This window comes from Chinchilla lanigera, unplaced genomic scaffold, assembly GCF_000276665.1.
Source record: "Chinchilla lanigera isolate Chin_1 unplaced genomic scaffold, ChiLan1.0 scaffold00013, whole genome shotgun sequence".
In the NCBI taxonomy this organism is placed as follows: Eukaryota; Metazoa; Chordata; class Mammalia; order Rodentia; family Chinchillidae; genus Chinchilla; species Chinchilla lanigera.
The window spans coordinates 21,610,932-21,634,022 of record NW_004955414.1 but is presented as its reverse complement, the minus strand read 5'-3'; the positions used below and the strand labels follow the sequence as shown (position 1 = coordinate 21,634,022).

General features: G+C 41.5%; 1 protein-coding gene and 2 pseudogenes across 1 annotated transcript; 1 reads left to right on the top strand and 2 right to left on the bottom strand.

The window, feature by feature from the left end:
- Positions 1-2,888: 2,888 nt before the first annotated feature.
- On the bottom strand, positions 2,889-5,275 carry LOC102010049 (olfactory receptor 52H1-like). The gene is made up of 2 exons (XM_005380100.2): positions 5,218-5,275; positions 2,889-3,866 (listed from the first exon to the last, which is right to left on the bottom strand). Exon 2 carries the CDS (start codon positions 3,828-3,830, stop codon positions 2,889-2,891), a length of 942 nt encoding a protein of 313 aa, XP_005380157.1. The 5' UTR covers positions 3,831-3,866; positions 5,218-5,275.
- Positions 5,276-16,021: 10,746 nt separating this feature from the next.
- LOC106147997 lies at positions 16,022-19,168 on the bottom strand (annotated as a pseudogene).
- A 3,217-nt stretch (positions 19,169-22,385) lies between these two features.
- LOC106147996 lies at positions 22,386-22,927 on the top strand (annotated as a pseudogene).
- Positions 22,928-23,091: the final 164 nt, after the last annotated feature.

The following is a 23,091-nucleotide window of genomic DNA, read 5'->3' as shown; positions in this document are numbered from 1 at the left end:
AAAAAAAAAAAAAAAATTGTATCCACCTGCCTAATGGAGTCATTTTTACCCATTCTCAAGGGCACTGAGTGAATTACGTAAGATTCCAGAAATATATCTTTTAATTGAGTGTGTAAGAAAGAAAGGAGAGTTTAGGACATAAACAAGATGTGGGTGAAATGATGTGCAGTGGAATCTTAACTGGCTAGTGAAGGCGGAAAAGAGAGCTTGAGGGTAATGCCTTGGTGGAAGAGATTTCTGGTGAAGTATAAATATGCATGGTGTGTTTATTAAGGATACATTGCATGCCAGGTATTTTCACTGGGCAGAGTAAAAGAAGATGAAAAAGATAAGTTTTAGCCTTCAAAGAGCACATGAAATAAGTGTTAGGTAGGTAAATACAAATAAATAAAATAAATAAATAAAAACAAATAAATATGACAGTTTTTAAGAGTAGCATAGAGAAAGCAGCTGCTGTGTGAGTTTCTTCTGAGCTGCTATGAGCAGTGCTGCAGACAACAAGGAAAATGTCACACACAAGCACACGAACACACATAGAATCTACATTGGAATGCCAAGTTCAATCTTTTACTTCCTTACACAAAGATGTTTTAATTGCTTCTTGGCCTTTTGGCTAAGATCAAGTGTAGTATCAAAGTTCTCATGTGATCTTCATGATTGAATGTATGACTTCAATTCTTTTTGGGGGGTGGGTACCAGGAATCAAACTCAGGACCTTGCGCTTGCTAGGCAGGCACTTGTGCCACTGAGCTTTATTCCCCACCTGTATGACTTTATTTCCAGGGGAGCTTTTTAAGCAAAAGATATTGTTATGCTGGGACATTTGCCAAAGAGGACTGCCGACGGTTCCCACCCAGCTCTGTTCAGCACACGCTACATCTATGTCAAGTCTTATTTTATGTAAAATAACATAAATGTTGGGTGTGACAATGAAAAGAAAACCTTCTACTTCAGTTACTTCAAAGAGTCAGGGAAGTACAGGTAAAGTATAGATAAGCAAATACATGAATTTAATGATATAAGCAACGTGTGAGATTTGGAGTTTCAAGAAACATTGCTTTTTATTTATTCTTTCAATGATCTGAGAGGACAGTATGCATAATCCTGAGGGCAATGGAATCACTGAAGAGTTTCAAGAGGCAAAGTGACACAGTTGTTTGTAAACTGTAAAATCCTCACTAGGTCGTAGTGGCACACTTATAATCCCAGCACTCAGGAGGCTGAGGCCGGAGGATCGTTGCGAGTTAGAGTCCAGCCTGGGCTACAAAGTGAGCTCAAGGCCAGCCTGAACTGCATAGTGAGACCCTGCCTCAAAAACATACACAAAAAAAAGTCCTCACTGTGAGAATAAATTGGAAGGGACAAGGTAACAAATCCTTCAAAAAGCACACTTTGAAATATCTCAGAGAAAGATGGTAGACTGGGGACTAATGAAGTTCAGTGCTGTAGCACAGGTGAGAATGTGATGCATAGAGCTACCAGAAAGACATAAAAGCACCTCAAACTCAAATATTCAATTCAAACACTGAGTTAATTGTGTTAATGGGTTGTGAAGGAAAAATAAAATACAACCCACAGGTTTCAGCCTTGACATTCATATTTTTTGCGGTGTTATTTAGCTCAAAGGAAGATATAAAAGAAAGAGAACTTTTTTTTTGTCATTTGGAATCAGGGTCTCACTGTACAGTTCAGGCTGGCCTTGAGCTCACTTTGTAGCCCAGGCTGGTCTCAAATTTGCAACAATCCTCCTGCCTCAGCCTCCAGAGTGCTGGGATTACAGGAGTGCACCACCACGCCTGATTTAGAAAGAGAATTTTGTGAGATAGGAGGGACCACCTGGGATTGAACCCAGGGACAGTCTACTAGTGATCTAACTCCTAGCCCTATTTATTTTTTACTTTGAGACAGGATCTCACAGAATGGCCCATACTGGCAACTGCAATCCTCCTGATTGCAGTCCTCCTGCCTCAGCCTCTCTGAGTGCTGGAATTATAGGTCTATACCACCACATCCAGTTACAAAGAAAAATTTTTACAAGAAAGGTTAGTGACTTTCCATGTCCGTTAAGAAGAAATTCATTTCAAGAAATTTATGAGACATTTGTGTGAGTAGATTCCCAGGAAGTATGTGTTTAATGCATTCAGAGTTCAAAATCATCCAGAACTGAGTTTAGAACCTGTGTCTATTAGTTATCTTTCTATAATTTTGTAGATCTCTGTCTCTTCACTTTTAAACCAAATTAACATTACTCCCACAAAATGTTCTTAATTAATTATATTAATGTCCCTACAACACGTTCACAAGGTTGTAAAAAAATTATATTTTCTCTACAGTATGCAATTGAAAAAAAGTTACAAAAATAACTCCATGAAATTCGAAGTGAGGAAAGGAAAACAGTACAGCAAGTGAAAATAAAAGACATCAGAGGAGAAAATAACAATGTCTGGAATCTGGACTGAAGGAACATTAAGCTCTCAGTCTGATAATTATAGTAAAGAGATAACCATTGACAAGGGGCAGGAGGGGCAGTGCCTTTAATTTAGGAGCTGTAAAAAATCAGAAGTGTGAGTTGCACATCAGTAAATACCTATCCTTAAAATATGCTCCAATTTAGCAAGATGAATAATGGAAACCTTAATGCTGGTGCTCTTCTCAATTCATCATACCTTTTCACATAAAGGGTGAGATAACCACCTAAAGAAAACCCTTGTTTTCCACAAACATATAGGAATTTTCTCTCCGCTCTTTCTCTCTTGCCTATCCTTGGTACGTGGTTAGAATGTTTATGTTTTGTGTATATAGATTTTACAGATTTATCATTGTATCTTCTTATATAATATAAAATTTCACAAAATCAATTTCATCTCACTTTCTCCCTCAGGCTCCACTCATCGTGTCTTCCTCAAAGTGAAGAGAAGAATAAATTTGTCTTGGATCTGCTTGGTCTTCACCCCATAAACAATAGGGTTCAGAGCGGGTGGGATGGCGACGTAGCAGTTCGCAAACAGGATGAGAACATTTCTGGGGACGCCGTGCCCAAAGCGATGCGCGAGGATGGAGAAGAAGGCGGGCGTGTAAAACATGAGGATGACACAGACGTGGGAGCCGCAGGTGCTCAGGGCCTTTTGGCGGGCGCCCTGGGAGGAGAGCCGAAAGACAGCGCGGAGGATGAAGATATAGGAAACAGCGATGAGGATGACATCTGAGATGACAGTCATGAGGGGCATGCAAAATCCATACCAGATGTTCACGGAGATGTCAGCCGAGGAAAGTCGGGCTACCCCTATATGCTCACAGTATGTGTGTGGGATGATGCGTGTGCCGCAGAATGGTAAGCGTTTCAGCAGGAAGACATCCGGTAGGATGACCCAGAAGCTCCTCGTGACGATGCTCACCATCAGCTTGACGATCACCCGTGGAGTCAGAATGCTGCTGTATCTTAGGGGGAGACAGATGGCCACATAGCGATCAAACGCCATTGCCAACAGGATAGCGGAGTCTACCACAAAGCTGAAGTGCAGGAAAAACATCTGAGCCAGGCAACCGGAGAAGGTTATTTCTTGGGAGCCAAACCAGAGGTTGCTGAGTAATTTGGGCACTGTGATAGTGGATAGGATGAGATCTGTGCTGGCCAGCAGAGAGAGAAAGAAAAACATGGGCTCGTGGAGGCTCTGCTCAACTGCGATGAGGTAGAGGAGGACGCAGTTGCCCTCCGTTGCCACAATATAGGTGACACAGAAGGGAATCCCAATCCAGATGTGGAACTTTTCCAGGCCGGGTATTCCAATCAGGATGAAGGAACTGGGGTTGTAACAGCTCGAGTTATACATGGTCTCTGCAGCATGGGATCCACTGGGTCTTGAGCCCTGAGGAAAAATCACTTGTCATGATGATGAGCAAGAAAAGCTACATTTCCCACCCTGCTGCCGAAAATTGTTGGGGGCCACAATTGTCACACTCAAGATTCTTGCATCAGAACTTTCTTTCTGTGCCTTTATTGACCTGCTACCTATGGAACCGACTGATTACTACCCCTTCCTTTTGCCATTGGTGCTACTTGATTTCTTCGTATATTTACTATTAAGTCACATGAAATTGTTCTTTTTGTAGATCAGAAATCTTATATGAGGGCCAGGGATATAGCACAGCAGCACAAGTGCCTGCCTGGCAAGCGCAAGGTCCTGAGTTTGATTCCAGGTACAAAAAGAAAAAAAAAAGAGATCTTATATGATTAAATGTAAATAACATTCTGTATACATGCAGATTATTGAGAATAGACACAGGTCTAACAGGAGAAAAAAATCAAATTAGGGAAGGGAGTGGGGAGAAGCCAGAGAGGAAGAGAGAATAATAAAAATACTGAAAATATTATAATGGATGAAGAAAGGAGACTCCCGCTTTTGTGCAGGCCCTGTTATGTTTCAGACAGCGCATTTGATAGCATAAAGACTATGGAGAAAACATAAAGAAAGGAGAGGGAAATAGAAAGGGCAGATTCTAGTACTGGGAGTGATGTGGGACACTTCATTTCACAGTGGATGGAAAATGGTTTGAATTAGGACAGATGCTGACACGATGTGCATACAAGAGAGCTATGTGAGAAAACACACAGGGACCAGTGAACGGCATCACTCAGACTTAAGCAGGGAACAGTGAGCTCAAAGGGTTATTTCATTTTTTTTAAAGGGTTGTTTCAGACTTCAGAAGCAACCTTCTAAACCTGGATAATCCTTACGCCCTATCGTCAGTAGGAGAGACAAACCTATCACTGCTTCCGATGATGCCTACTTACGAGAAAACAGTGTCTTTTGTCCTAAGGAAAGTTGAACAGAGAAAACTGTCCCTTCTTAGAGATGAAATAGTTTTTTGTCCCCAAGGTTTCCTTTCTGGTCTGCCGGTGCTTGGACCCCATGTGAGAATCTAAAGTTTGTATTAGGCAGAGCTTGCCTTTGGAAGAGGCTTTTGCATAGAAAATACTCTTTGAACATTAACTCCAGTTCTGTGATCTGGTTTATGGATTACTGCGAAAAGGGAAGCAAAGGCAGGAACACTGACACCAGGAAGCAGGCAGAGCACCGGAGAAGCCTCACAGAGGGAGAGCCACTGGGAGCCCACTTTTGGAGCGGTTTGGCTCTTACTCCTCCCCATAGACTTATAAAGTCATTCGCAAAGCTTGTAAGGAAAGAGAGTGTATTTTGCAAACACGGCATGACAAACCTGTATTAGGGTGTTTGACAGGGATCAGTACACTTGTGCACAAGAAGAGCGAGTGGATCCTCGAAGGATTTGACAACATCTCCTCAGGATCCCCACCAAAGCTGTACATAAGTGAGCTTCTTTCTCTCTCTTAGGTTTGTCCTTGAAAGAATCTTTAATTTAGCAAAATGAACACATTACATCTACCTATGAGACATGTAACTAGTTCCATACCCAAAGGCAGCCCCTGTGTGAGCAGTCTCAGTTCTATCTCCTGGCTGAGGCTGATTGAACTCCTACAGGTGCTGAGCTCATATGGATAATGTATAGCAACAAGGGATCCATAAGATACCCCCTAAAATGATGGCCACGTGATCTCCCGTAGCCAGAAGAGTGGGTAGACTGTCATTTAGGCTGCACTGCAGTTCATCTTCTCGGCACGGATTCACTGCCCCACAACAGACACCATTTCCTCAGTCCCAAGGGTCATTTAAGGGGTGTGGGGTTGGGGGAATATATCACAACTCCTTACAACTATAGGGGTAAGTCAAAAGAAAACATCCCAGCTAAGGTCAGTCGCTATAATCAAATCTATTCTGATTTCACTTCTTTTTCCAAAGAGCTCTTTCCTTCTGAATTCCTGGCTGCATCTCTGATTACATTAGCTGCTCTCCACAAGAAATGCAGAGTCTCCTGGTTCTGCTTATCATAGAATCACTGGTGTTAAGAAGATCCCTGTTTCCCAAGGCCGTGACCTGCAGGGCACAGGCCATAGTTGGATGCTACCAAACTGCAGACTGTAATTTTGCTTGATGAAAATGCAGAGCTGGTAAAGGTATTGTCATTAAATGGCTGCCGTTTTAAACTCACCAGCTCTGTCTTGTGTCTCCTGGTTACCAAGAGTGCTGGAAAGAGTCCATTTAGAAGGGAGTATAATTTTAGAATGGGAAAGACTCTTGCAAGAACTAAATGAAAACACTTATGTATTCCTTTTTATTCCCAAGACATTACTCGGGTCAGATGGGGGCCCCTATATTCCCACTTCCTACAGAGGCCTGGCACCAATCGGAGTAAGTCGTTTCTCTTGAGATGGAAGGTACCTGAACGTTTAATGGCCTGTGGATATTGGATCCCTGGGAGAACCAGCCCTAGACACATTCAGACAGAGTCAATTGAGGCAAAATTCACAGAAGCCTAAGAGTATTCCTGTAGTTTCCATATTTTCATCAGTTTATTTGTATAAACTTGCACCAATATTGCACAAATATAGTTAAAATTATCTACATTTTCGATATTGGAGTGTGAATCCTTCAACTTTGTTCTCAATTTTTTGGTTACCCATTCTTAGCACTTTGCATTGGCATGAAAGTCTATCAGTTTGTCAATGTACAAATACACAAACATGATATGTTAATGATACAGAACATGTGTACTATAAATATTATAAATGTATTTACTCATTCATATAGTTTCTTTTAATTTTCCCAATAATACATTTTTTCAAAGAAAGGAATATTACAAAGACTAGCCACAGGGGGCTGGGGATTTAGCTCAGCGGCAAAGCGCCTGCCTGGCAAGCGCAAGGTCATGAGTTCGGTTCCCGGTAAAGGAGAAAAACCAAAAAAAAAAACAAAAAAACAAAGACTAGCCACAAAAGGAGAAAAAAATATAATAGATTAAAATATCCCAATGAATTTACAAGTATCAACACATTTTTGAACACAGAATATACTGGTATCCAGTAGCCAATATACTAAAACAATCACCATAAACTACATGGCTTAAAAGAACAAAAATGCATTATCTTACAGGTCTGCTGCCCAGAAGTACACCGTCACCCATCAGGGCGAAACGCACTGTGTTGAGAAGGTGCAAACCCAGCCAGCAGAAGCCTCTTCTGGTCTTCAAGGCTTGCAGTGCTCTTTCTTCTTGGCATAGTCACATTTTCCTGTCCACTTTCTTCCTCCACTTTTAAGAAGGCTTTGCATTTAGTGAATGCATTTGCACTTAGTGAATAACCTAGCATAATCCTAGTAACTTAAGGACTTAAGGTGTATTGATTAATTTTACCTCAATTCCAACCTACTGCATTCAATATGCTGTTGGCAGTAGTGTTTAATATGATGTTGGCAGTAATATATATGTATAATATATTATATGTTTATAATATATGCATGTATGTTATATGTATATAATATATTAATGTATACATTGCTAGTACATTATGTGCAATGTTAATATATGTTAATATTCTATACTATATGTTATATGTATATATATCATAATATATCATATTTTCTTTATCCAATCAATTGTTGATGGGTACACAGGCTGCTTCCAGGGTTTAGCTATCATGAGTTGTGCTGTTATGAACGCTGGTATGCATGTACTGCTGTAGTCTGATATCTTAAGCTCTTTGGGAAAGATACCTAGAAGAGGGGTAACTGGTGCCTATAGTATTTCTAGTTTTAGATTTTTGAGAAATCTGTAAACTGATTTCCATGATAGTTGGATTATATCACATTAAAAAGCTGCTGTACAGCAAAGAATCACTTACTGGAGTGAAGAGACAACCTACAGAATAGGAAAAAAAAATTTGTCACCTACTCTTCAACAAAGGACTAATATCTAGAATATATAAAAAAATTCCAGGCCAGGTATGGTGGCACACGCCTGTAATCTCAGGACCCGAGAGGTTGAGGCAGGAGGATTGTTGCGAGTTTGAGGCCAGCCTAGGCTACAAAGTGAACGCAAGGCCGGCCTGAACTGCATAATGAGACCTTGTCTCAAAAAGATAAAAACAACAACAACAAAAAGAATTCCAAAAAATTAGACCACCTAAAATTAAAGGTCTACTCAAGAAATGGGCAAGAGCAATGAACAGACACTTCACAAAGGAGGAAGTACAGTGGTCAATACATGCATGAAAAAGTGTTCAACATCTCTGGCTACTAGAGAAATACAAATTAAAACAACACTAAAATTCCATCTTTCTCCAAAAGAATATCAGTCATTAAGAAATCAAACAATAACAAATGCTGGTGTGACAATGGTGAAAAAGGAACCCAGCTACACTATTGGTGGAACTGTGAACTAATCTTTTTTATTTTGGCAGTGTCGATTGTGTTTCACTTTTTCATTTTTTTTTTAATTTTTAAATTTCTTTTTTTTTTTTTTTTGTCTTTTTTGAGATGGGTCTCGAACTTACAACAATCCTCCTGCCTCAGCCTCCCGAGTGCTGGAATTATAGGTGTGCAGCACCACTTCCAGTTTAATTTTCAAATGTCATACTTACTTTTGTATTTTTTTATATTTTTGACTTTTATTAATACATGTTTGCAGTACATAATGATTACATTCATTGTAAGGGAATTATAAGGGATTGGTACATATGCACAACAAATTTCAATTCTCTTTTTCTTGGGGCTGGGGATTTGGATCAGCGGCATAGCGCCTGCCTGGCAAGTGCAAGGTCATGAGTTTGATTCCCGGTACTGGAGAAAAACCAAAAACCAAAAAAAAAAATTCTCTTTTTCTCCTTCTCTCTATCCCCCTTTTATTTTTCCAGCATCAAATTCACTTATTTATGATAACTTATAGAGTTAATTATCATATATGTATGTTTATATATTTATAACATATAGGACAATTATAGTAAAAGGTGAAAGATTTATATGATCTGAAGAGAAACCAGAGTAAGGACAATTATACTAAGTCAAGATACTCTTTTAGGTACATTGTGCTGTACTAAAATAATTTTTTCTTTCTTTTCCCCTATTATCTGCATTTTATGTGTATATTATATATATTATACATAGCACATATACTATATATATAAATAATTTTTTCATGTAAGAGAAAGCATATAATACTTAAGCTTGTGTATCTGTATTACTTCACTTAACATTATGGTCTCCAGGTGCACCCATTTTCCCTCAAATGATTCAAGTTTATCCTTCTTTACAGCAGAATAGTACAATACCACATTTTCTTTATCCACTGATCTGCTGATGGACATATCGGCTGTTTCCAAGACTTAGGTATTAAGTGAATTGTGCTGCTCTAAGTGTGGAATACATGCATCACCATGGTATGTTGTCTTTAACTCTTTTGGGAAGATACCCAGAAGGGAAATAGCTAGGTTACATGGAATTTGAATTTTTAATTTTTTTCAGGTCTCTTCATACTAATTTCCATAGTAGTTGTTCAGTTTATATTTCCACCCACAATGAAGGTGGATTTCTTTCTCCCTGCAGACTCACCAGCATTTGTTATTGGTTGATTTCTTGATGGTAGTCACTCTTTCTGGAGTAAAATGGAATATCCAGGTTTTTTTAATCAGCATTTTTCAAATGGGCAGTGATGTTGAACATTTTTTCATGTATTTATTGGTCATTTGTATTTCTTTATCTGAGAAGTATATTTGGCAGAGTATCCAGTTCTATAAGAATGAACCACAGTATTGTGAATGACCCCAAGACAATCCAATTACTCACATCCCAAGAAAATGAATTAATAACACAGCTATGTCACCTTGACTATAGTAATAAAATCAGCATCAGTTATAATATCCAATGCAAACTGAACACTGACAAATTCTAAGAACTAGTAATGTACCTCCCTTAATCATAAAAACAAGACAAATAATTACAGTATGCCAAGCGTGGTAGCATACTCCCATAATCCCAGCACTCGAGAGGCTGAGGCAGGAGGATTTTTGAGGGTTTGAGACCAGCCTTGTCTGCAAAGTGAGCTCAAGTCCAGCCTGAACTGCATAGCGAGACTGTCTCAAAAAGAAAAAAAAGCCAGGCGTGGTGGCACACACCTGTAATCCCAGCACTTAGGAGGCTGAGGCAGGAGAATTATTGCAAGTTCAAAACCAGCCTGAGCTACAAAGTGAGGTCAAGGCCAGCCTGAACTGCATAGTGAGACCCTGTCTCAAAAAGACAAAAAAAAAAAAACAAAAAAAAACCAAACCCACAAAATCATCACTGTTTCAAAGTTCCTTTCCTCAACAGTTAAACAGAAGGGATTTTCTTGCTACACTGACTCAAGTTGAATGTAATTTATTTTTTTGTAAAACACTGGCCCATTGCAAAGTTCAGTTTGATTGCATGGTACTCAGTACAAGTGACTCCATTTTGGTTTCTTCCATCTGCTAGGAATTAATGCAGAGGTTAGTGCAAAATAATGATCTGGAAGAGATTTTATTTAACACAGAAAATTGCTCAAGCTGACAGTGAGCTGTACAGAATTACATAAATGGTACACATGCACATAACCTTAATGTCTATCTTAGTTTGATTTGTGACATTCTGATATTTAAAAAAAATGAATCTAGCAGTCTAAACATTTGAAACAGCTTTAAAATTAAAATGTAAACGAGGCACCGTGGCTCATGCCTGTAATCCCAGCACTTGGGAGGCTGAGGCAGGAGGATCATTGTGAGTTTGAGACCAGCCTGAGCTAAAGTGAGTTCAAGACAAGCCTGAACTGCATGGTGAGTCCCTATCTCAAAAAGACAAAAAAAAAAAAAAAATTCAAGTGGTGCTACATAATTTTTTATTTGTTTTTATCTCTTTAGTGAAACTGTAGACAAAAAATGTGGAGTTCTATCCCATAAGTCAGTATGTTCTAATTCTGCTTTGAACTAGGCTGTGTTCTGCTTTGGTCAACTGCAACCCCAAAGGGAAAACAAGTAGTGTCCTTTGCAATTTATCTAATCTATTTTGTTCCTCATTTGTTCAATGGGCAGTTATTATTTCCTGATATGACTAGGATATTAAGAAAAGCAAATGGTAAAGAATGTGTTTTGAATGTACTACCCATAATCCAAAGTTTGGGAAAAAATATTTCAAAACGCTGGATGTGGTGGTGGTTTACTCCTGTAATCCCAGCACTTGGGAGGCTGAGGCAGGAGGATCATTGGGAGTTTGAGACCAGCCTGGGCTACAAAGTGAGCTCAAGGCCAGCCTGAACTACACAGGGAGACCCTGTCTCAAAAAGACAAAAAAAAAAAAAAAAAAAAAAAAATTCAAGTGGTGCTACATAATTTTTTATTTGTTTTTATCTCTATAGACAAAAAATGTGGAGTGCAGAATTCTGCAACTCACAGCTATGTAACAAATGCTGTGTGAGTGAGATATTCAGAGAACAGAGAATATGCAAGTGAGCAGTATCTTTGCAATGCGTAAAAAACACTGTGGATCATGAACTGAGGGAAGCTTTCAGGAAACTTAGGGACAAATCCACCCCTGAGGATCAGATCCCTGGGAGACAGAATCTGGAGTGGAGCAATAAGAGAAACCACAAGGTCATCAGGACTGAGTGGTTTAGTACTGAGCAGTGTAGGGAGCTCCAAACTTGGCAGAGCTGCAAGTAATCTGCCCTCACCCTAGGATCGGTGAACATGAGAGCTGTGTTCAGAGATCACTGTAACAGAGAGAAGCTGCACTCTAATCCAGGACAGGCTGTTGTATGCATCAGTATCTGCAATGTAAGTCTCTAAGGAATGGGTCGGGGGAGACGGGCGTGGTGGTGCACGCCTGTAATCCCAGCACTCGGAGGCTGAGGCAGGAGGATCTTGTGAGTTCAAGACCAACCTGGGCTACAATGTGAGCTCAAGGCCAGCCTGAACTGCATAGCGAGACCCTATCTCAAAAAACAAACAAACAAAAAAAAAGGCTGGGTAGGGGAGTGCCCAGCTGAAAGATGACATATGAATAGCATTATTGTCTTAGCAGCTTAAAGGTCACCCCAAATAAATCTCTTTTGATCCTTATTGAACTGTATTATTGAATGCTTCTTATGGAAAGATTCTGAGAATGAGAAAAATTCAGTGTCTGTGTAAGTAAGAAAACAACTTCAAGTTTTCAGTTGTTTGATACAATAAAACACTATGTTACTCACACAGAAAAGAACAAAGGCTATTGTTGGTTGAATGATTTTTCTGATGGCTCCCTCCCAGCAGGGACATAAGAGTTCTAAAATCCTTTCATTTTAAATGCCGCTGTCTCCAGTATGCGTCACACTGGATATTGAACTACTTCAGGATGGAAGCGACACACACACATTCCTTCTGCCTGTGTTTCTTCTGCTGTAACTAGTCGTGTGGCCCCATCTAGAGGCAAGAGCATGAAAAGAAGTGGCCGCTGGCTTATCAGGGACTGCTCTGTCCTGTGGAATGTGTTCCTGCGTCACGACCGAACTGACCGCAAGCAGCCCGGTGCTGAGTGCACCCCTAACAGGAACGCGATTGGTGCCTGAGTTCTCTACACTTTCCCACGCATGTTGTGTGTGACCGTGGTGGCGAAGAGGATGAAAAATTACTTGGGAATTGAAGTTCAGTTTAAACTGCAAGACACCCAGAGAGACTGCTTCACCGAGACTCACCAGCGTGAGAAAGTCTCAGAAAAACAGCGACCATCTGCAAAACTCTTGGCCTTTTATTTGTAACTCAGGGGCATGAGAACAAAGGTGCAGAAGGAGAACATCTGTGTGGGAATTTGGGTCAAAAGAAAGAGAAAGGACAGGATGGTCTGCTAAGCGAGCTCCCGCAGGCATGAGGAACACACTAGCCAGAGCAAACAGCTCTGAGACTGACTTTGTTTCTAACTCAAAGTGGAATCAAATAGATGAGAAGCCCATAATAAACAGACACCACCAAAGAAACCACGAGCTCTAAAGAAGCCAATAATCAAAAGCTGAGAAAGCTTCTGCTTCTTCAAGAGTTAATCTTAGCCCCCAGCCTTTCAGCACCGGGAAGTAGACTGAGACAGGTATTTTTTAGTTTCCACTTCTCATTTTAATCATAATCTGGGCAAAGAAGAGAAGTATAGGAAGGTTAGCTCTTGTGGAGGTCAAAGAGGAATGACCTCTTGTGGAGGTCAATATCACAGACAGAGTAAATTATAAATACTAGAAGTTTGTGCTGGGCGTGGTGGTACATGCTTATGCTCCCAGCACTCGGGAGGCTGAAACAGGAGGATGGATGCTAGTCTGAGGCCAGCCTGGGCTGCATAGTGAATTCAAGGTCAGCCTGCACTACACAGTGAAACTCTGCCTGCAAAAACAAAGTTTATTTGGCTCACAATTCTGGAGGCTGGAGGTCCAAAACTGAGAGCCCACGTCTGGTGAGTGTCTTCTTGCTGTACCATAATGTGGTGGTGGAAGCCATCACATGGACAGAGTACACGAAGCAGAGAAAGTTGGAAGGGTTGCTGAAGTTCCCCCTTTATAACTAACTCACCAAGGCTGGGGATATAGTTCAGTGGCACAAGCACCTGCCTGTCAAATGCAAGGTCCTGAGTTCGATTCCTGGTACCAAAATAAATAAATAAATAACTCACCATAAACAGCCCCGTCCACAGTAAGGGTTGTAGATGATTCTAAGGGCGCTGCTCCTATGATCCAGTCACCCCTCATTGCTGCCATCTCTTCCTACCATCACAATGGCAATTAAATTTTAACGTTAGTTTCCGATAGCACATTCAAACAATAGTGCTTCCACATGTCTGCCCAGGGGGATTCTGAAATTCTTATGAAGTAGGACTGTTGGGTGTTTTATATTTTTCACCCTTGCAAAAAGTTGTTAAGGAGGCTGAGGCAGGAGGATCACTGTGAGTTTGATGCCGGCCTAGGCTACAAAGAGAGTTCAAGTTCAGCCTGTACTGCACAGTGAAACCCTATTTTAAAAAGATCAAAATAAAAGCCGGACATGGTGGTGCATGCCTGTAATCCAAACGCTCAGGAGGCTGAAGCAGGAGGATCACTGCGAGTTCAAGAACAGCCTGGGCTACAGAGTGAGCTCAAGGCCAGCCTGAATTGCATAGCGAGACCTTGTCTCAAAAAGACAAAAATATATAAATACATTATAGGTTTTCAGATAAAGAAAAGCCCCAGCCACAGTGAGAAAAAGGTTCCTGTGCATCACTTGAGGGGCCTGTGTTGGGCGGAGAGCCTAGATGAGACGGCGAGGTTTCCCTGTGGAGGGGACCTGAGTTTGGTCTTTGTGCAGAGAAAAGGGAGCAAAGAAATGTTAAGTGACCAAAAGTGAGGATGGAGACAGAGACGATTATTACTTGATACAAATCTGTGACATTTCCTGTGTCCCTCAGTTTCCCCTGTGGTTAGCTGGGGCCCATGAGGCCGCTTGTGAGCAAAAGTGCTGAGTCACTTCAAAGATGAAGGCAATTCATTATGGCGTGACTCACCCTCGGCTCCTTCCCTGCATTGGCAACTCTGGAGAAGATGCACGTTGGTATGAAAACATCACAGGATGGAAGGATCAAGGGTTCCTGAGCTGCTAAATGGAAATCAGATGCTGCTGATACACACTGTACTTTAAACAGAAGATTCATGAGCTCTGTTGCTGATTCACTGAACTTTTATGATCTGTCACTGTAGCAGTGCCTATGCCATTCTTTCTAATGTGTATTTTCAGATGCCTGTGAGACACACAGCAAGAGATGTTGAGAAACAGTTGAATGCATGAATGTGATTCTCAAGGGAAAAGACCAAGCAGGCTGGGGGCCTGGGTTATAGCTCATTGGCAAAGCGCCTGCCTGGCAAGTGTGAGGTCCTGAGTTCGATTCCTGGTTAAAAAAAAAAAAGACTAAGCAGGAGATACAAATTTGAAAGCCATCATAATATATAGAATTTTAGGCCATACAGCTGATACAAATTAGGAAAAATTGTTGCTTAAGCAAAGAAAGTAGAGTCAGATAATAGTTGCTTGTTTCATCTTTTTAATGTCTGAATATCTGTGTGGTACAACATTTTCCCCATTTTCAATATGATCCTTTAACTTGCTCTTTGTTCATATGTTCAGCCCGGAGATTTGTCTTTATGCATAGTGCCTGTGTCTGTGACAGTTGGCCCATTTACTAAATGAATAAGGATGTTTTATTTATATATAATAATGGTTAAGTTTCCTTACATATAAAATGTAATCAATTTCAACCTTAATATTTTTCAACAGTTTAGTTTAAAAAAAAGACTTAATATTTAGCATCCACTTCGATTTTTTTTTAAATTTATCATAACATCCAGGTATGGTGGCACACGCTATAATCCCAGCACTGGGGGGCTGAGGCAGGAGGATTGCTGCAAATTCGAGGCCAGCCTGGGCTACAGAGTGAGTTCAAAAGCAGCCTAAACTATACAGTGAAACCCTGTCTCAAAATAAAATAAAATAAAAATTTATCATAATGATAATCAGGGATGATGATGGTCCTGATACAAGAAAAGGCACAGGCCAGGTGGGGTGGTGCATGCCTGTAATCCCAGCCCTCAGGAGGCTGAGGCAGGAGGGTCATTGGGAGTTCAAGACCAGCCTGGGCTACAAAGTGAGCTCAAGGCCAGCCTGAAATGCATAGAGAGATCCTGTCTCAAAATGACCAAAAAAAGAGAGAGAGAGAAGGCACAGGAGCCTCAGGAAATATTGGAACTCTCGTGTACATCCAACCTAAGACATCCTCCTCAGACAAGGAATGTTCAAGTTAGCGTAACAGCCAACACTGAGAGCCGACATCATTCTGGACTATCCTCACAGAAACTAATTTAGAGCGTGGGTGTGAGTGGCTCGATAAGTTAAAGCTAAATTTCCAAAAGATGGAAGCCTCCCTGTGATAAAAAGTTAGAATGTAAGGGAGCCAGGATTTGAGTCCAGATAAATTTTATTTCAAAATCCAGCCGGGTGTGGTGGCACACCCCTGTAATCCCAGCACTTGGGAGGCTGAGGCAGGAGGATTGCTGCAAGTTTGAGGCCAGCCTGGGCTACAAAGTGAGTTAAAGCCCAACCTGAAGTGCATGGCGAGACCCTGTTTCAAAAAGGCACACACACACTAGAAAAAGACTTCCCTGAAATATACAGCGTGGGAGCCATACTGTCCCTGATTTGCTTGGTCTTTGCCCCATAGATAATGGGGTTAAGCATGGGAGGAACAAAAACAGAGATTTCCCAGAAGGATGTGGACATGGTGGGGAATATTTTTGCCAAAGCAATGGGTAAGGAAAGTGAAAAACGATGGTATGAAGAAAAGGAGAATAACTCCAATGTGACAACCGCAGGTATTGGGAGCTTTATGTCGAGCATCCTGGGAAGGAAGTCTAAACACAGCTTGGAGGATCAGAGTATAGGAAACACCGATGAGTGCAACATCTACCAAAACGGATGCCAGCAGCACTGAGAAGCCATCCCAGATTGATGGAGACCACCACGGAGCAGACCTGAGCAGGACTTAAATTAATCAACTGGCTTTTCATGTTCACTTGTGAATCTGTCCAAGGCCTAGGCTCCTTGTCTGGCAATGGCGGACACATAGTAAGTGAACTTCTGTGAGTCATTAATCCCTGCTATAACCTGTAGTGGTGGATGAAGCCAGAAAGCCTCAAAGGACAAGACAAGGTCACAGCCAAGGACACCTGGGTCATATCGCAACTAGATGAAGATTATAGCCTCAGGCATCTCATTCTTGAGAGGATTAACTTAATACCCTGTTTAGAGAAGTCCTTGAGTGGTTCCACCATTCTTGAGTACTCCCCTCCCTTCTTCTCATAACCAAATAAATATGGGCCACCCAGAGAAGGTCTTGGTCTGAGCCCTGAGAGAATTATGAATTATGTGAGAGTGTAGTGAACACATAATTGGTGAACACATAAAACAGATGAAAATTGCTCGGCTATTGAGCTGAGGAAAAAAATGTCAGTTTGACCCAAGAAAGAGAAACTGTTCTTGATTGTTAGTTTGAAAACAGTGTAGGCGTCTAAGAACATTCTGAACTTTGCAACATCTGCTTGCTGGAACCGATAGGTTCCGCTTTTCTGCCCTTGCAAAACAATCTTTTCACCTGCCAACCAGGATGTGGTTTTCAAGCTTAAAAGATCAAACTTTCTTCGGTTTGGGGCTGCTTGGCATCTCCCTGCGTGGAAAACAGACTGACAGCTGCCAGCCTGGCTAATAAAGGCTCTTAAAATCCCAATTTGGATTCTGGTCTCTGTTCTTTATTCAGGGTAACCCATTACGGAGAGGGCTTTGAGCTCCTGGGACCCTGAAATCATTCCATTTGCCTCTTTGTATTTAGCCTTCACCATACACTCATTCAGGAGATTGTGGACCTGATCAGCCCGCAATAACTAAGGGATATTACTAACCCCATACCAGATATTGACAGTGATGTCAGTACAGGCCAGTTGGGCTACCCCAGTGTGCTCACAGTATGAGTGGGGGATGATATTGGTCCAGCAATATGGCAGCCTTTTCAGCAGGAATATTATAGGGAAAATAGTCCCAATGCTCCATCCCCAGGTGGCCAGGGTCATTTTCCAATTGCCATAGGAGTTAAGATGGTAGTGTATCTCTAGGGAGTACAGATCGTTTTCTAAATTGCTGTATTCTCCAGCTGAAGTTTTCCTAGCCAGTGCTTACTAGGGTGTGGTAATGGCTTCTCATCCTTTATGCTTCCTTTACATATAGAATATTTCTAGAAATAATGTTTCACGATCCAGTAGAGCTTATACATACCTCTGATCACAGTGTCCCGTGAATTTGGCCTTACTCTACCTTTCAACTATTCATTCTACCATTTCCACATGAATATTATTTGCCCTGTACCCTCTTGTAATGGTCTGTTCCCCCAAGATTTTTTTTTTCTGTGTTTACCTGATTTTCCCTCCTGTTCCACTTCTTTTTACCTAAATTTTAACCTTAAAATACCTCCTTAGGATACACACCACTTTGTAATGTGTTCATGACTGTATCCCCATCCTGAAGACCTATTAACTAAACAATGTTTTATATATTTATTTATTTATTTTTGGTTTTTTGATACAAGATCTTGCTGTGTAGTTCAGGCTGCCCTCGAACTAACTATATAGCCCAGACTGGCCTCGAACTTGCAGGAATCCTCTTGCCTCAGCCCCTGAGTGCTGGGATTACAGGCATGTACCACCACACCTGGTTGGGATTGATATTCTAAATAGTTAGCCATCACCTTGAAGAGTTACTGACCCAACCCTCTATAGGAAAAGCCCCTGTTCTGTATTCATGCCCGTTTTCTATGTGACTCGCTTCCCCATTTGATCCTGATTTAATTAATTTTACCTGAACAATTCTTATTGGCTGACCATAGTTTTGTCCCACCTCATGCCCACCTTGTGATTTCCCATTTTTCCCCCACCTTGGACCTGCCTCACTTCCTGGTTTTGGTCTATAAAATCCCTAAGAAAGGCAGGATCTTTGGCAACCCACTTGGGCCCCCTTCTCTCTCTCTCTGTGACAGAAACTTTCTTTCCCTCAATAAACATATCCTGCTCTTAACCTCCGTTGTTCCTAAAATTCATTTTTTTATTTTAGAGGACATGAACTCATCCCGATGTCTTTCAGGTTGGGAGTTTTTCCCCTTACATCAATTTTATTCAGGTTCCACCGCCAGCCTCCGCATTTGCTTCTCTACCCCTTAAAGTTGTGAGATAAGCTGTGTTCCTTGAGGAGCTCTGCTATCCCACCAAATAACCACTTCATTTGTACAATTTACATACACAGAAATCTGGGGGATATGTGTGGGAAAACATAAAGGGTAAAAACTAATACTTCAGCAAACATAAATGTCAAGCAGGTTTAAAGAATTGATGAAGATTCATTCAGCATACTTTCTGGATTTAATGCTGTGCTTTAGGGTATTAGAAAGAGGTTGTGTTCATCAGTTTAAAATTTAGATTGAAATAAAATAAAATAAAATAAAACTTAGACTGAAGCTGGGCGTGGTGGTAAACGCCTGTAATCCCAGCATTCAGGAGGCCGAGGTAGGAGGATCATTGCCATTTCAAGACCAGCCAGGGTTACAAAGTGGGTTCAAGGCCAGCCTGTACTGAATAGCCAGACCCTGTCTCAAAAAGACAGATAAATAAATAAATAAATAGCTTAGGCTGAAAATGTCCCATAATAAAGTAACATGAAATGACTTGCCTCCATGTTCCAGGAAGGAAGAGAATCAAAATCTTAAGGAAAACTAGGTGTGGTGGTTTACACCTATAATCCCAGCATTTGAGAAACTGAGGCACGAGGAATACTGAGAGTTCAAGGCCTGTTTGAACTACACTTGTAATGTAACCATTATGTACTAAAAACATTTATGACTAAAAAAACTTTCACACCACTAATTTGCACAATTAAGACATCTTGATAATTACAATTTTATGTAATCATATTAGGTCACAAAGTACATGGTCACAGAGCAAAAGGTATTAAAGAGAATAATATCCCAGTAAAATAAGAATCAAACATAATTTAAAGCTATACTAATTAGAACAGAGCCGAGGGCATACACAGTAGGCTGAAACAGGGAAGTACAATGGGGCGAGGCTGTCTCTTTGACAAGTTCCACTCCCAGGATCACCCAGGGGCTCACAGGCCGGCCTTGCACAGGGCGCCCCATTGGTCAGAGCGTCTCTTCCCCGCCCACCCCACCCTGCTGACGCTACTTTACTTTGTATCCCACTTGGCTGATTACTTGGTGAATTAATTTGGAGCCACGCTGCAGACCCGTTCCCTCCTCTGCACGGACTCACGACCTCACAGGTGTCCAAAGCTGTGTTAAGCACTCAGAAGACTTTCGAAGAAAAAGCTGCATTTTCTTGGGGGATTTGAAGTTTTTCTTTCTTTCTTTCTTTCTTTCTTTCTTTCTTTCTTTCTTTCTTTCAATCTTTCTTTCTTTCCCTTTCTGAGACAGGGTTTCACCATGCACTTCAGGCTGGCCTTGAGCTCACTTTGGAGCCCAGGCTGGTCTCGAACTCAAAAAGATCCTCCTGCCACAGCATCCCAAGTGCTGGTATTACAGGTGTGCTCCACCACTCCTGCCTTGAAGCCTTGCTGAGGGAAGAGAAAGGCCAAACTTGCAGCTTCCTGCTGCAGAGATGCTGCGGCCTGGGAGGGGTGAGGTGTGAGCAGGGAAGGCTCCCTCTCTTGGAGGGACCGCTTCTTCTCTAGCTGAGAGCACCCGACCCCGCCCCACTTCCCTCCTTGCTGGCCCACGCTTGTGAGTTCACCTTGGCTCAGTGTGCCAGGATGTTGACCCCAGGGCAGATCATCCTGTTCCCCCACTACAGGGGCAGAACCCCAGGGCTCTTTTCTTTGCAGACTGACAGTGTTGCGCTTTTCAGTGTCACCGTGTGTTTGGGCCTGACTCCACAGGGGCTGTTGGCCGGGAGGGAGGTGCAGTACTTCCTGTGATAACTGACGTGGACAATTTCTCCTCTTCTTAAGGAAGAGTCCCTAAGTGTTTGCCTCTCTTGAGAGGTGATGCATTTTCTCTTCCCTGTAGGCTAATGTGATTCCAAAAGCTAGCAGCTCTTTGCAGAGTAGCCAGACTGGCATGCTTTATCTCTATGAACAGGTTATTTGTATGTGTAATGTATTTTATGTAATGCATTTCTCTCTTTCTTTAACCCACATTTCCTTCATATTCTTTAGGTTTCAGTTAAAATCTTATATTTTTAGGTTGGAATTTCATAATAACTTTGTTGAAATTCTAGGATAACAACTTTTTCACATCATTTAATTTTGTAACTATAGGTACATTTCTGAGTCCTGCTTGTCACATCTGATCTTTTTTCCCGCTCTCTTTGAAAGAAGGTTCAGCTATGCAGTTTAGGCTGAACTTGAGCTCACTTTGTAGCCCAGGTTGTCCTGGAACTCACAAGGATCTTCCTGCCTCAGCCTCCCAAGTGCTGGGATTACAGGCATGGGCCACTATACCCAGCATATTTCTGATTATATAACTCATAGTTTAAAAGTTGAATGTCAAGCCCATAATACTGGAACAAAGTGTTTGACTTCTGTTTTGCATCATGTTTTGAGATTTAAGTCAAGCTGGAAGGACACAGTTCGTATCAATGGTCATTTGCCAAATGATCATGTCTGATATTTGCGGACTTCTCTAAACATCCAACATCCAATTTCTCTCAGATTATATTTTTCATATATCTGACATATGGGATTCTGAAAGTACATTTCTGTCATCTCCCTCCCCAGCATACATATACACACATACCTTTAGGCTCCTTCCCATGTCCTTGGTAAATTTCAAGGCCAAGATAAAATCCTACCATTACCAAACATGATTCCTGTGAACCAACTAGTACTCAGAAGCTTGCTTCTTCATCCGCATTGTTCTAAGTGTTGTTCTGCCTGTTTAGTTACCATTAACTGTGGTAGAGGACAGTTTCAAAGGCAGACTGAATGGATTAAGTTAGTTGCAGCTGAAAATAATGAAGGTATATAGTGATACTGTACCTTAGTTTACAAAGGAATTTCTCTCCATGATTCTGGTGGCAAACTGACCTGGATGAGAACCACATCAGATTCCCCCGTAAAGGTCAATGTGGAATCGAACTATTGGATTTGATTCAGTTCTTGTCCTCCTCAATCAGAAGTGTAGAAAGAATCAAGCTGATGAACCAAGGTACCACTATATTATCTTTGGAAGTCATTTACTGTTCTTTTCATACACCTATTAAAAGGATTAATTGTATTTTGTGGTATTAAAAAGAAGCTACTTCATGTGAATAGCAAGCGGTGAAGTTTAGATGAGGGAGTTAGAGCAGCTCTGTTTGAGACAAGAGCTTGTACAGGAAGTATAAGAATAATAGGACCACGCTGGGCTTGGTGGTGCACGCCTGTAATTCCAGGACTGGAGAGGCTGAGGCAGGAGGATTGTGGCGAGTTTGAAACCAGCCTAGGCTACAAAGTGAGCTCAAGGCCAGCCTGAACTGCACAGCAAGACCTTGTCTCAAAAGAACAACAAAAAAGAATAATGAGACCATATTGATAACAAGGATATCACACGTGTCCTACGGTATGAGTAGTTTGGTGTTTTTAACATTAAGGATGGGATTTGGGGCAGGGGGAGAAAAGAAAAGATTATGCAAGAATTTTGGTAGAAAAGGACTCCATTTGTCCTTCTGTCCTGTAAAGGAAGGGAAAATAAAAACCATTCTATACGTAAATTTTATCATATGAAATGAACTGAGAGTAAAGTCCCTGAAGTATTATGACATAGTGAGTATGATGTCAGTAAACTCCTTTTCTTGTTTCCCTCCTTTTTCTTTTGTGACTTTTAATATTTTGGTCATGATGCCTACGTGATTTTTGCCTACTCACTATTCACTCTTTCTATTACCACCTTTCTTACTCTGCCCCATTTTAACTTTCCCAACGTCAGGATCCTGGTCAGGAGAAGCCTCAGAATGTGGACAGACAACAGCAGGGAAACGGCATCTATGGCTTCGTCAGTCCTGGAGGATGTCAGGCAGGAGGTGACCTGCGCCATCTGCCTGGAGCTCATGACAGAACCTGTGAGCACCGACTATGGCCACACTTTCTGCAAACTCTGCATCAGTTGGATCCATACTGTCATCGAAGAGGAAAATGAAGTGAGCTGCTGCCCAGTGCCGAGTCACTTACCATATTGAAAACTTGAGGCCCAGTCAACATGTGGCCAACATAGTAGAGAGGCTCGGGGACGTGACCCTGACCCCACAGGCAGATCAGTGGGACCTCCATGGGGAGAAACGCCTGCTGCTCTGTTGGCAAGATGGGAAGGTCATTTGCTGGCTTTGTGAGCATTCTCAGGAGCACCGCGGACACCACACGCTTCTCATGCAGGAGGCTGAGCAGGTGTACCGGGTAAGAGGTCTGAGCTGTGGGAAGAAATCAGAAAACACCACCTGCTAGGAAATGTCCACTATGCGCTAGCGTTTAGCTTGCCAACACAAAATTGAGGTCTGTGATTTCTGTCAACAATTTGCTTGTCTTCTGCAGCCCAACATATGTACTTATGCGCTCAAGTTGATGGCAATAGAATAAGCTTAGTGTAAAAGTTCCTGGACAAAAGCAAA

Excerpts from the sequence above, each read along its gene's own strand:
- LOC102010049 (XM_005380100.2), bottom strand. The coding sequence starts at position 3,830 with ATGTATAACTCGAGCTGTTACAACCCCAGTTCCTTCATCCTGATTGGA.